Source organism: Crocodylus siamensis, chromosome 1, assembly GCF_052110815.1.
Source record: "Crocodylus siamensis isolate JL-2025a chromosome 1, ASM5211081v1, whole genome shotgun sequence".
Taxonomy (NCBI): Eukaryota; Metazoa; Chordata; order Crocodylia; family Crocodylidae; genus Crocodylus; species Crocodylus siamensis.
Window position 1 is genome coordinate 1,121,804 of NC_143395.1, and position 15,125 is coordinate 1,136,928.

Here is a 15,125-nt window from a genome sequence, read left to right on the forward strand (position 1 = left end):
TTTGCAGAGAGCAGGATGGGATCAGACTGATCGCCACATCTGGGGTCAGGAAGGAATTCTACCTGGTGGGCAGACTGGTCCGGGCTATGGGGGCTTGACTGGAGCTGGATCTGTACCTGGCACGGCCCTTCTGGATCTCTTGGGCTTATTTTAACAACATCTGCAGCAGTAGGACACTGACTCCTATCATCCCCGCTTTGCCTGTGGCAGGTTAGAGTGCCACACATCGCACCTGAGACAGAGCTGATTGCGTTGTTTTAGTAATAGGTTAGACAAGGATTTGTACAGGATGGTTGGATAGGGATAATCCTGCCTGCAACCCAGGGCTTGGACAAGATGACCTCTGAAGGTCCCTTCCAGACTTACTTTTCTATGATTCTATGACAATTTGGACAGAAGAGAGCTTATACTGGGGTTTACCCATAATGCAAAACAGGTGTCTCCAAGAAACAGCAGGATAGTGATAAAATCCCACACTGATTATTTTTTTTAAATATAAACCAGTGGGGGGGCTGTTTGTTTTTAAAGAAAAGACAGCTGAGCCTGCTGCCCACGTGCATGACCGAGACCTGCTCGCTGACTTACTTTAACAAGTAAGAACCATAAAAAGTGAACTATAAAAAGAGCATGAAGTAGGATCATGCAAAACAGCGCAATTTCAAAACACGGTTTTATCCAAGTCCTTAAGGGGTTTTTAAAATCTCTTTCCTCACTATGTAACATACAGCGCAACATTAAAATATAGAACAGCATGTCCGACACACTAAATATCTAGAGAGGACCGGATGACTCTGGGAACTGGTAATGGAACTGGTTGAATCTAGTGGAGGTCAGCAGTGATTGACAGTCATCACCATCGGGTGACCTATGCATAATACATTCCCTGGAGTCTATGTAGTTCCCTAAAAAATGTGTCTTCATGACAAAGAGCCACCACCATTAGCAGTCACCATTTTTTGGCAATTGCAATATAGAGACACAGGTGTGAACGGGCCACAGAGATGCTCCTAAAGGTCACAGAATCACCGAGTCGGGAGGGACCTCGACAGATCATCGAGTCCGACCCCTGCCATGGGCAGGAAGGAGCACTGGGGGGGCAGGGGTCACAAGACCCCAGCCAGGTGCCTATCCAGTCTCCTCTTGAAGATCCCCAGGGAAGGGGAGAGCACCACCTCTCTGGGAAGCCTAGTCCAGGCTCTGGCCACCCTTACCGTGAAGTAGTTCTTCTTAATATCCAACCTAAACCTCTCCTCCCTCAGCTTGTGGCCGCTGTTCCTGGTGACTCCGAGGGGGGCCCTGGGGAACAGACTTCCCCCGAGTCCCTGCTGGTGGCCCCTGAGAAGGCTGTAGATCCCCCCCTCGGTCTCCTCTTGCGGAGACTGAAGAGATTCAGGTCCCTCAGCCTCTCCTCACAGGGCTGGCCACGGAGGCCCCCACCATGCGAGTGGCCTCCTCTGGACCCTCTCCAGGATCCCCACGTCCTTCTTGAAGTGCGGCGCCCAGGACTGGACACAGGACTCCAGCCGCGGCCTGACCAGCGCTGCATAGAGGGGAGCGAGACCTCTCGGGACCCGTTAGTGATGCCCCTGTTGATGCAGGACAGGGTGCGGGTGGCTCTGCCTGTTGCTTCATCTCACTGGCGACTCATATTCATCCTGGAGTCAATCCCGACTCCAAGATCCCTCTCTGCCTCTGTGCTGCCGAGAGGGGCAGCCCCAAACCTATAACCATAATGCTGGTTCCCTCTCCCCAGGGGCAGCGCCCTGCACTTGTCCTTGTCGAACCGCATCCTGTTCAGATCCGCCCACTTCTCCAACCTACCCAGGTCTGCCTGGACGCGGTCCCCGCCTGCCGGTGGATTCACTTTACCCCCCAGCTTGGTGTCATCAGCGAGCTTGAACAGGGTGCTCTCCACCCCCTCGTCCAGGTTGCTAACGAAGATGTTGAACAGCACCGGCCCCAGGACCGAGCCCTGGGGGACCCTGCTGCCCACACCCCCCAAGTCGACTTCGACCCATCCACCACCACCTCTGGATGTGCCCCTGGAGCCAGTTTGCCACCCGTGTGACCGTGCATTCGTCCATGCCACAAGCCCCTCAGCGTGCCCCCCAGAATTGGGGGGGGACGCTGTGTCAAAGCCTTCTGGAAGTCCAAGAAGATGACATCGACTTCCTCCTTCCCATCTCAGCTCCTTGTTCCCTGATCATAGGAAGAAACCAGGTTGGTCGGGCAGGATCAGCCTGGCACGAACCCATGCTGGTTACCCCTCAACATCACTTCCCCTGCAGGGCTCGCACAAAGGTGGCCCTTGATAATTTTTTCAAAGACCTTCCCCAGGATAGAAGTGAGGCTGACTGGCCTGCAGTTGCCAGGCTCTTCCTTCCTCCCCTCCTTGAAAACAGGGACCACATTGGCCCTTTTCCAGTCCTCAGGAACTTGGCCCGAGCACCAGGAGTCCTCGAACAGCCGTGCCAATGGCTCCGCAATGACACCAGCCAATTCCCTCGGCACCCGCAGATGAAGGTCATCCGGGCCCGCCGACTTGGACACATCTAAGCCCTGCAGGTAATCCTTAACTAGGTCTGAACTAACAGTCGGGGGACTCGCATCCTTCCCCGGCCTCTCTACGCTGTCACCCGAGAGCGCCCCGTTGTCAGCACACAGGAACACGGAGGCAAAGACCCTGTTGGAGAGTTCGGCCTTCTCTCACGCGTCTGTCACCACCTGCCCTGCCCTGCGTCACGGGGTCCAATGTTACCCCGAGACTTCTTGCTACCTATACCCTTGAAGAAGGACTTTTTGTCATCCTTAATCCCAGAAGCTAATCGAAGCTGCAGCGCTGCTTTCGCCTCCCTTACCGCATCCCTACAAGCTTGGGTCAGGGAGGTGTACTCCTCCTTGGTCCCTGCCCCCTGCTTCTACCCCCAGTACGCTTTTTCCTTTGCCCTCAGGCCAGCCTGGATATCCGCACTCAGCTGTGAAGGTTTCTTGGACCCTTTTCTTGCCTTCCTGCGCAGAGGAATTGCGTCCTGCTGCGCCCCAAGGATCGCCTCCTTGAGGAAGGACCACTTTTCCTGGACCCCCAGACTAGCTACCCCCGGGCTCCGAGTGCCTCTCTGACTACTGCCCTGAGCACAGCGAAGTTGGCTTTCCTAAAGTCAAGCATTCGCACTGTGCTAGTTCCCCTCCCCACCTTCCTCTGGTCGTGATCACTGTCCCTCGCCTCCCTTGTATGAGCACCTGCCCCACCAGGTTGTCCCCAGAGGCTAACACCAGATCCAGTATGGCGTTTCCCTAGTGGGGACGAGCACCTCTTGCACGGGGTGCAGGTCCTGTACACACGTCAGGAGCCTTCATGAGTGGCTAGACCTGGCTGACTGCTCCTCCCAGTTGATGTCAGGGTAATTCATATCACCCATGACCGCAACATCCCTTCCACGCACGGCCTCCCCCACCTGCCTGGAGAATTCCTGATCCAGCTCTTCCTCCCAATGTGGTGCCTGTAGTAAACCCCTACCGCCAGATCCCTCTCCCCCCACCCTCCTTGAAGTTTGACCCACAGGGTCTCAGTTAAGCCCTCCTCTGGTCCCACTGGGAAGGTAGAACTGGTGTACTGTAGGTGGTCCCTGTCCAGCACGGCTCAGGGAAGGGAAGCTTGCACTGCTGCTGAACATTACAGGGGTAGTCTCCAGGGGGATCATCTCCATCTTCTGCCAAAGCATGCTTCAAATCTGGTCATGCTACTGTCAGGAAGAGGGATATGAAGCACAAAGTTTGGGGTTTTTCTTTCTCCTCCCATCTGCAGTGTATTCAAATGTTTCATGAAGCAGAAGGCTCCCCAAAAATCCTCACCTTGTTCTCGCACACACCCAAAACAAGGCACAATGCAATTAGCTAACCAGCTAATTTAGTCAGCTGATTTCTTAGAGTAAATAAGCCGTCTCAGAGCCAACACAACAGACTTCAAACAGCTTCCATTACATGTAATGAGCACTTCTCTTTGTACCTAAAGGACACACTAGAGGGGAACAGCATTTCCACCTGCGTATGTTAGATCCAAGGCATTAATTCTGAAGATCTTTCTATGTACTGTGGAAGAGCTCCAAAAGGGGCAGGCTGCTGTGAACTTCCCTACAGGGGCAGAGAAATAAATTGGCAACTTCAAGTACTAGTTCTTCACCAAAAACCAGCGGGAGGACCTTGTTGTAAATCAGATATAGGAAGAGATTAACAATCACCGTTTATATGACCACACCTGAGCACTTCATCCATATATGGGGGCAGGGAGGAGGGGAATGACCAACAATAACTCAGAAGCTTTAATCAGCATACTGTATTTTCCTTGCCCCTTCCTAGCATTTTATGATAGTAACAAAAAGACACTGGCTTCTCATTTCCAATTCAGTTCAAATTAAGGCAGAATATTTCTGTTTCCATAGCTATCCAAAGTTGTGTGGCATGACACAAATACAAATTTTGGATAGCCCAAGGACAAAGGATTAGATTACAGGTCCCAAGTGTTTTTTAAAATGCTAAAACAAAAGCAGTCCCTCAGGCAGGGATGTGTGGAATGGAAGTTTATGAGAGGTCTGCCACACACTTCAATGAGGCCCAGATTTCATCTTGGGTATTCAGGCAGAGTACACAGCATGACCAGGGACTGAGGCACGTGCCAGGAAGCTTGGAGACTTAGGGCATTTATACACATACTTTCTGGTCCTGCGACGTGCTGGAGATCCGTCGCTTTGGTGCAGACTCGATTAATCAAGTCTGCTCCGCACCCGAGCTGGCACGCGCTGCACTGCATCGTGTGCAGTTGTATATGCGGCCAAACGTGCATTAGCATGCAGAAAATGGCAGCGTTGCGCTTCTGAACTAAAGCACCTTCTATGTGTTTTAGTTCAAAAGCGCACCATCGCCATTTTCTCAGTGCGGATGCGCATTTCGCCACTTATACAACTGCAAGTGTTGCAGCGCGCCAGGTACTTTTCAAAGCGCCCGGTGCTGCTGTGCTTACATACATAAAAGTGTCCATAGGTTTTACTCTCCACTATCACTGACTTGCTGCGTGATTGTAACTAGAGATGCACCAATATATCGGTTGGCATCGATAAAATGTCACCGGCTATTAGCTTTTTTGGGTCCTTGTAGCATGCCTGAAGCACCTTGGCAAACATAGTCCAGTCCCTGTACCCTGCTGCCGGTCTGACCCCTCGACTAACTACAGGTACTGGTAAGCAGCAGGAGGGGAAGGGGGCACCAGGTAGTAGTCACAGGTTACCACGTTCAGCAAAGAGACCTTTACTGGCTCCTGCTGCTGCTGCCATGGTAATACTGCATACAAAGCAGGAGCCTGAGTGCTGGGGCTGCCCCAGAGATGTTGGGCTGAGCGTGGGCAGGATAAGGTGCTGTGTGAGGGATATTCTGTTCCACCAGACACTGGGCACTTTTGCAAGTGCAGCTTCTCTGTGCCAGCTACAGGAGCTTGGCTGCGTATGGCCTGTCGGCACTGCACTGAATGCAGTGTGCTCTGGAGCTCCAGACGTGCCTGGCGCCACCGTCTGCAAAAAGATCTGCCCACCCACACCCAGGATGGCAGCACAGGCTGCGTGGGGAGTGGGGCTGCGGGTAGGAGCCATGAGCGAGGGGGTGACAGGAGTGGGAATAATCCTTCCTCATCAGGCAGGAGGGATGTGTGTGTGTGTTTATAAATGCAAAACAAACAAAAAGGTGGGGTTTTTTTATATCAGTAGTTTAGAACACCTTGCACTATAACTAATGAAGGCTCAAGATGAACATGAGCCTGCAATGCGATGCTGCGGCTACTAAAGCGACCAAAACGCTGGCTTGCAGCCATAGATGCTTCTCAAGCAAATCCCGGGACGTTATTCTCCCTTTGTACTCGGCCTTGGTGAGGCCGCAGCTGGAGTGCTGCGTCCAGTTTTGGGCTCCACAATTCAAAAAGGATGTGGAGAAGCTTGAGAGGGTGCCGAGGAGAGCCGCGCGCATGATCAGAGGTCAGGAAAGCAGACCTTACAGTGACAGGCTGAGAGCCATGGGGCTCTTTAGCCTGGAAAAGCGCAGGCTCAGGGGGGATCTGATGGCCACCTGTAAGTTTATCAGGGATAACCACCAGGATCTGGGGGAACGTCTGTTCACCAGAGCGCCCCGAGGGATGACGAGGTCAAACGGTCACAAACTCCTGCAAGACCGTTTCAGGCTGGACATAAGGAAGAATTTCTTTACTGTCCGAGCCCCCAAGGTCTGGAGCAGTCTGCCAGCGGAGGTGGTTCAAGCACCTACATTGAACACCTTCAAGAGCAAATTGGATGATTATCTTGCTGGGATCCTGTGACCCCAGCTGACTTCCTGCCCTTTGGGCGGGGGGCTGGACTCGATGTTCTCCCGAGGTCCCTTCCAGCCCTTATGTCTATGAAATCTAATAGTGGTTATCAGATTGGCTTTGGCCAATATGGTTGGCTAATCATCGGCTATCGGTATCAGCCGAGAAAATCTTTATTGGTGCACCCCTAATTGCATCTAGGTCATTTTACTTCTCTATTTCCTGGTTTATCCATTTGTAAAAAGTTTATTGTCATGTGTCCAAAGAGCATTAAGAGCCTCAAGCAAAAGATCTACTACATACCAAATTATTATTTTGGTTACATTATTCCTGCATAAGATCCCGGTTCTCCTCTGAGTGGATGACGACTCTCAACTTAATGTCACTGGCAAATTTAATTGATGCACTCCTTTTTCTGCCAGTTATTAATAAAAATCCAGTCCCAAGGATGAACCCTGGAAAATGGCATTAGTGCCCACAAAGCCTAAAGCTTCCCTTTCAAATGCTGATGTCACCTACCTTATGCCTAGTCCCTTCTAATTCTTCTATTAATTCCCATCTTCACTAATATTTCCTATGTGGTAGCACATAAAATGCATTACTGAAGGAGACAGAAGTGATTTATTATATAGCGTCTGCTCATTTCAGCCTGCTTTTTGGAGCAATTCTGTTTGTATCAAATGTACAGGTGCTGTAGAGCAGGCTGGTGTCGTCATATGTTGCTGCTGTTTCCATGCTTTCTGCATAAACGTCCCTATGCTAGCATCATACCGATTCAGAAGAAAGGGAAGAGAAAGGATCCTTGAAAAAGACTCCATATAAAAATAGGGAGACAGAAGGCACAGTGCCCATTAAATTGGGCATAAGAGGATTTTAGGTCTGAAATGAATGAATGAAGAGAGCCACATCAGCATGGATTTGCTAACAACCCCTGTGACACATCCTGAAGAGGGATTCCACAGCTGAAAATATCAAATGTTTCACAGATCCTGTAATGACAGTCTACATCTACGAGCCTTGTATTTGGCGAAACTGAGACTGTCCATTAGCTCAATCACTAGATGAACATCTTGCTGGGGTCGTTTGACCCCAGTATTCTTTCCTGCCATGGCAGCGGGTCAGACTAGATGATCTGCTCAGGTCCCTTCCGACCCTACAAACTATGAAACTATTCCTGGACAGGTGCCTGATTCGACAGTTCCAGAAAACTGGCAGGACATAAGTGAGAGAGAGAGGCAGGTCAGCTGAAATAGTTGCAAGGACTGGAGACAGTTTAAAAAAAAAAAGCATTAGTACAATAAAGATTAAGAACAACAAGGTAACTGCTGTGGTTCAGGTTTTTACTACAACCTGAGACAATCTGTATACAGCTGTGACCAAGAGCCATTACCTCTGAACACGGTACACACGTGTCCACGGTGGTACGAGAGCCAGGATTCTAGCCACCAAATCCACTAGGGTGCTTGGAGGGTAACTCTTGTATCGTCCCGACTTCCAGAGCTCATACAGGCCAGTCCCACGGATCACCAGAGTTGGGTAGAGTTTCAGACCGTCTGGGCGAAAAGCCGGGTTCTCAAAAAACTCCTGTCAACAAAGAACACAAGTGTAAATAAGAAACAAAGGACCAGCTTCCTGAGGATATCCGAGCCAAGAAGTCATCCCTTAAAAAAACTGCATCAAGTGACATTAGAGGGAAGGATTTCTTGTAAGGCATAAATATGAACCCAAGTTAAGTGCAACAAACAATAGCAACAGCATGACTTGTGCTGCTTCCAACACCTACCAGCCTATAACCATTCTTTCACAAATAAAAATGTAATACTCTAGATTAAGGGATATGCTGCTAAAGAAGAATCTACAATGATAATGCCACACAAGGCAAGGAAGTGCACTGTCATTTCATTTCAGGCTGAAGTCAACAGATACAGAGCACGCATTTTTATCTGTAATAGACTTCATTTGGAAGGAGAACAGTAATATGGAGTGTGCTGAACTTCAATCTTGGTGGACGGTATTTAGAGATTAATCATAGCATCTGGGACTTACCATCTGAACAGATCTGCAAGAAGCTGATTCACTGCACAAGTGCAACTCAGGCCTGTGCCCTGCCAACAAACCGCACTCCCTACCTACTTACCCAATTACGCCTTAATCCCAGCCCCTGGCTTTGAGGGGAAAATTCTCAAGTCTGTGTTCCCTGAAGCCACCGAGTACATCACACACACCCGTTACAGAATACTGTTCTTCTGCAAATATAAATTACCAGGGACCACCGCTAAGACTGCTTGTCCCAACCTAAACCAAGGAGTTTGGGATCAATTATCCCCTATGTCCATGGATCTACTGGCATGGCCTTTGTCACACCAAAGGGCTTACACGTGTGAAACAGAAGCCAAAACCCCCAGTTCGGTGCAGAGGCTCTTCATACACTGCATGGAGAGAATTAGGAGGTGTCAGAAAGGAATTTAAAAAAACCCAGCACAGTGAGTGGAAAGCCACCTAAGCTATCCAACAAGAAACACAGAGGAAAAAAGCAGGGCCTGCTTTTTGCTTTAAAAGAAAAGGGGGTGGCATTGCTCAACTTTTATAGGACAGTCTAGCACTGGGAGCAATCACACTTTCTGACACTTGGGTTCAATTCCTCCACCTGCTTGAGCAGGGTCAAACCTACATCTCAAATCCCTCACCAGAGTACCCCAACCACCAAGCTATAGTTTATTTTCAGTGGGAGTATTCTGCACCCCACCAGCTGAAGCTCTGTTTATATGCATCCAAGATTAATTAAGCCAGAGAGTACGTCAGAGGGACCACGTGTGGCGGTTTGGACACTTAGAGGAGGGAGCAATCTGTGCCCCAGGACTGCTTCTAGGTAAAATAAATAAAGACTCATGGCTGACTCTCTCCTTACCACTGTGAGGTAGAAAAAATGTTAACCCTGTTTACATCAATTCTGAACTGAGAATCGGGTCATAAGTCACTTGCCTACTGCATCTGTGGCTGACCTGGGAATAAAAATTCAACCTTTTCTCTCATCTGAACCACCAGCCTATTCCTCCTGCTGCAGATTAAGCCATTTAAAGCGTCTGAGGGCAAGGCAGATTGCCATCTCGCTCTTGCAGAACGGCACTAGCTATTTTCCAATCCTAATGATTTCAACATTAAAAGCACTGCTTAAGGGGATTTAAGCATGCTTGATGTTTCTTGTGGGACCAGCCTGCTCTCAGCTGTTCACACCTCATTAGAGCTTGTCAGACTGTTACTCAGGAGTGCCTTACCTCTAATAGCAGCCTTGAAACTGACAGGCCCCCGTCAGTTTCAGATCTGCTAATATGGTAGTGCTGACAGAACCGAGATGGGCGCACCACCCGAGAGGCAATTTTCCGATTGCCGAATACGCCTACTATATGTGCGTGTGGTTTAGATTAAAAGCAATGTACCAGTTTCTCACAGCTTCCCAGACCATCCTGCCTTACTGCTTCACTTGTGTCCCCCTAAGCAGATGCCCACACCTACCTTCTAAGGTGTTAGTCCATAATTGGAAATAACATTGCTTCTGAAAGCCTCTGTTTCAACCATGCACTCCCATTTTGTCTGCAGTTAGGTCTCCAAGCATCACAACAGTTCAAATGCAAGACTTTACATCCTTTCAAAGGATCAAGCTGAATAAGCTAACCATTTCAAATTCATCATACATTGCTTTGGTTATTATCTAGTCCTGAGGCCTTCAGTCCTGAAAACACAGATTCACAGATGTAGGGTCGGAGGGGACCTGAGCAGATCATCAAGTTCAACCCTCTGCCCTGGGCAGAAATGAATACTGGGGTCATGAGACCCCTAGTAAGTTTAAGCTCATATGACCCCAGCTAGGTAGTTATCTAGCCTCCTTTTGAAGACCCCCAGGGTAGGAGCCAGCACCACTTCCCTTGGAAGCTGGTTCCAGATCCTAGCCACCCTGACCGTGAAGTAGCACCTCCTGATGTCTAGTCTGAACCTACTCTTAGTCAACTTGTGGCCATTATTCCTTGTTACTCTGGTAGTGCTCGGGGGAACAGTGTCTTTCCCAAACCCCGCTGGTCCCCCCTAGTAAGTTTATAGACGGCCACCAGACCCCCTCAGCCTTCTCATGGAGGCTGAACAGGTTCAGGTCCCTCCGTCTCTTCTTGTAGGGCCTGCCCTGCTGCCCCCTGACCATGCGGGTGGCCTCCTCTGGACCCTCTCCATGTTGTCCACATCCCTCCCGAAGTGCGGGGCCCAGAACTGGATGCAGTACTCCGGCTGCGGCCTGACCAGTGCCGCATAGAGGGGGAGGATCACCTCCCCGGACCTGCTTGGGATGCATGTGTGGATGCAGGACAAGGTGCGGTTGGCCTTCCTGACCACGTCCTCACACTGCCGGCCCATGTTCATTTTTAATTGATAATGACTCCAAGATCTCTTCCTGCTTCTGTGCTTTCGAGAAGGGAGTTCCTCAGCTTGTAGTTACACTGCTGGTTCTTCCTGCCCAACTGCAGCACCTTGCACTTGTCAGTATTGAATCCCATCCTATTTTCATTTTTCCACCCCTGTAACCTCTCCAGGTCCAGCTATATCCTGTCCCTCCCTTCTAGCATGTCCACCTCACCCCAAAACTCGTGTCATCAGCAAATTTGAACAGGGTGCTTTTCACCCCCTTCTCCAAGTCGCTAATAAAAAAATTGAACCGACAATCTTTAAGAAGTCACACTACTTTGAAATTGTTGCTTTTTCCCCCCATTTTGATCAGAAGGCTTCATATCAAATACACAGCCTAAGATGCAGCTTTTTCTGTATCACAGTCTTCAGTCAAGCCTCAGTACAGAAGTTACCACCTTAATCCAAAGGCTCCATTTAAAAAGTTTTTAGTTATGTCTCCTAAAGTATGTTGTGTCAAAATTAAGAGGTCAGAACATCAAGTCAGCTAAGTCATGACAATGAACAGTTGTGCTCTTCTACATGCATATAGTGGTAGCAATCTGCATTTTACAAGCAGAGCCTTGAAACATTCTGGAGAGGTAAAAATTATTGGACCAATTTTGCAAAAAAAGTACAAGAAAATAAGTGCATCACCCGGGCCTGATCACATAGCAGCAAGGCCAGGGATACCATTCAGGAGGCCTGACACTCAATGTCAAAGACACTTCACAAGTTAAAAAATGCTTTTGAGTGATGGAGTAAGAGTAAGTAAAAATGGAGCCCTTGGTTAAAGTGCTCTCAAGAGTCTCTCTTGAGATAAGGTTAGCATAAATATGAAGAGAAAACAAAGACAACCCCTGCTTTTGCCTGGAAATTACTAAAATCTGAACAAAACACTGATATAATGTCCGTGCAAAACAAAAATAAAAGGAAGTTACCTTACTTAATATGCACCAAAACTTTTACAACGCACTTCAGTAAATACAAAGAAATAAATCAATGACTCCATTTGTTTTTGATGCTGGTTCGAACACTCCTCCAGAAAGGTTAAAAACATTAATATTCACATAACGTTCTTTACATTGAGCTTAAAAGAACACACAATTCATTGAGTTCTTAGGCACTGTGTGATTTAAATTGCAAATCCGATGCAAATACATTAATGCAACATTAAGGATGAGAAACCAAACATTCAAAGGTGAGGTCAAAAGTTAAGGTTTTTAATACAGCTTGAGTTTGGTACTGACAAGGCCTTTTTATTTTATACTACAAATCCAACCGACCATCACAGAGTTCCTGACTACATTACTAAATATATGCCAGAAAGTGGAGTTGTTTTCTTCAAATTATATCACTGCAATAAGAAACAAAACCAAAAAATCCCTTGCTGCTTCTTCCTTCCCAAGCCCTTTTCCAGGGGTAAAACAAAAAGAAACAACTGGAAAAAGAAAAAGGAGAGAAAGACAACATGACATGAATGCCCATTTTTTTCTCTTAAAAAAAAAAAAAAAGGCAAAAAATAAATGTTTGATTTGCTTGCCTATGAAATACCATATTTTCTCGCATAAAACAAGGGACGTACTAGGAGGCAGGCAGGCGGTTTCATGGGCTGACCGTGGTGCCTGCTGCCGTTTTCGCGGTTTTTCCCACCAAGGCCCCCCCGCACTGCTGACTGGCCAAGAAGGCTGCCCTTCAGGCAGCTCCACCCCTCACAGCTGATTGGAGAGGGCAGGCCCCTCAGCCAATCAGTGGTGGAGGAAGGGGCGGGTGGCGGCCGCTATCTTGGCTCCCTCCGCATGCTGATGGCTGTATGAACTGCTGGCGCCCACTGAGAAGCCAACGTTTAATTTCAGTAAGTCCCACCCCTGTCCCTGGAGATTCTGCCAAAAATAATGCAGGGAACGCTGCTTTTCATGGGAACTGCCTCAAACTGCAGTTTCTATCCGATCCGATCCCGTGTGCTGCCTCCAGGCTGCCTGCTGATCCTGGGATCACGTGCTGACTCCGGAAGTACGTGCCAAATCCAACCTGGACTCAGCGCGCAGTCCAGGAGGCAGCACACATGGTCGGACCGGCATATTCCAGGTTCCAGACCCTGTGAACTGGGCTCAGCCCAGCACACGGCTCCAAACCCAGCGTATGGGGCTGGACTGGGCACGGTTACCTACACCTTGAATCAGGGTGGTACATGGGTCCAACCAGCACACCGGACTGCCGGCTCAGCTCCTGAACTGCTGCCACTCATCTACCTCGAGCAAAGATTTTTTTCTTTCAGGCTCCAGTTCAAAATCAAGGTGCATGCTATGTACTGGGGAAGTTGTATGCAAAAAAAAAAAGACAGCACGTAGAAGCTGAAATGGAATCACAATCAAGCAGCGTAGAAACTTCACCTTTGTCGACCTGAAGCTGAAAAGGTATCTGCTCTGAAACACTCAAGGCTGCTCACAAAGGAAGAGACAAAGATCCTGGCATCTCCTATATTTCCAGGTCCTTCACAGCTGCAACGATACTCCAAACCAGCATTTCCCAAACGGTGTGCTGCGGCAAAAAAAGCTGGGAAACACTGCTCCAACCTATCGCAATTAAGGGCGTTTTAAGGGATGAGCAACATTTAGCTTCACTGACCTGTACCCCGTGGCCATTCAAGTCAAAGGGCCTCTTTAGCTCGACTGCAGTGGCACCAGATCAGGCTGCTAAAGGCACCAACCTGCTTTGAAGTGCCTCAGCAACTATAAATTTTAGAAGTTAAATGAAAGAGGACTGCAGCCTACGCTCAATGTCTTGAAAAATCAGTTCGTGTACAGCATCGTGTCAAATGGAAACATCTGTAACTTCAATGCTGACAGATCCAATTTCTCCATGTGTGAAGACGTTTCCCTCTCAACAAAAACTACAAGCAAACAGGATCCCAGCAAAACAAAAGGGTGATGCTAGTGCAAAATCTGAATTGGTTTGTACGGGGAACAGAGAAAGGGGAGACATTTCTGTGGGATTTTAACTAAAATGACTGGCCTGATTCATCTTCAATAATTTTTTCTGAAGTCATGTTCAGGTTGGCAGCATCGGGCTTTTCAGCCTGAAAGGACTGCAGTCTCCCCCGCCCCTTCCCAGTTGCAAGCATCTGAGAAAAAGAGGTTAAAATGGAGAACTGGAAATTAGAGGTAATATAGCACTTCCTAACTGCAAACAATGTCACAAATGACCAGAAAGACCTGCTATTCAAAATCCTGCAGCTTTATCTAGGTTCCAACAGACACGCTTTATTTGTTTGAGCAGCTGTTCTATGAGTTACAAATAGCAAATCTTAATAAATTCCATCAGCATACACTTTCCAGTGTAAAAGGTTATACAAGTTAGCCACTAAACATATTTTATGGGAACAGTAATTGATTTTACTACCACATGCCTTTGTTGTAGAAGTTCCCTGTTATTATGGCTAATGGCATCTATAGGATCCATTCAACCACAGCCTCATAAACTCACCCCTGGCATGAATAATCAAGGTCCGATCAGAACAGTGTTAGTCATTTAGGTGCTAGAAAGCTACTGAATTTCCATCAACGTGTAGGCTGGGCTCCAGTCTTTTGTCCAATTCCAATCAGTTTTTTAGTTAAAAAAAAACCCTTAGCAATTTCCATAATTATTGTCCAATGTAATGAATGTTAGATTGAAAAGAGCCACCTGTTCTATATCAGTGCAAACCAAAAAGAAGAAAAACTGGAGGTTGGAGATGGAAAGCCACTGGATTTGAATGTACTTCTCAGTTTATTTGTGCAGCGCTAACGGTCCCATTTTTTGGCGGTGAAGTCTGCGTAATAGTTAATCATCCATCTGTTTCGATGTGCAGTACGGGGGTCAAATGATCCTGGACCAGTATTTGGAACGGCATCGGGCCCCAAATTTTTTCCAACTCTGTGATGTGACAACTTGGCAAAAATTAAATCATTCTGAATCTGATCTTGCGTCCGCACCAGGCCTCAACTTCCATGCCAACTGGACCAGGCTGCTAGAATTAAAGTTGCACGTTAACACTCTTTGAAAGCTGCAACTCTGTTCATTGCAGGGCTGGAAAAAGCAGCAGAGAGTGCAGGGAGACAGGCCACCCCTGCCAGAGAAGGGCAGAATCAGCTGCCATCTTTCATCTTAGACTCACAGAAACTGAGGATTGGAAGGGACCTCAGGAGGTCACATCTAGTCCAACTGCCTGCTCAAGGCAGGACCAGCCCCAGCTACATCATCCCAGCCAAGGCTTTGTCTACCCGGGTCTTAGAAACCTCCTAGGACGGAGAGTCCACCACCTCTCTGCGGAGTATGTTCCAGTGGTTTACAACCCTCCAAGCAAGAAAATTCT

At 48.2% G+C, this 15,125-nt stretch overlaps 1 protein-coding gene across 2 annotated transcripts in view; it reads right to left on the reverse strand.

The window, feature by feature from the left end:
* The window catches only part of ELP3 (elongator acetyltransferase complex subunit 3), a 122,538-nt gene that overhangs the window by 35,322 nt on the left and 72,091 nt on the right, over positions 1-15,125 (reverse strand). For both annotated transcript variants that reach the window (XR_016438802.1, XM_090024682.1), the window contains exon 10: positions 7,734-7,927. Coding sequence is in view for 1 of the 2 variants with exons in the window: in XM_090024682.1 (XP_089880808.1) it covers positions 7,734-7,927 (194 nt within the window). In the remaining variant the exon portion in view is untranslated. The remainder of the gene's footprint in view (positions 1-7,733; positions 7,928-15,125) is intronic.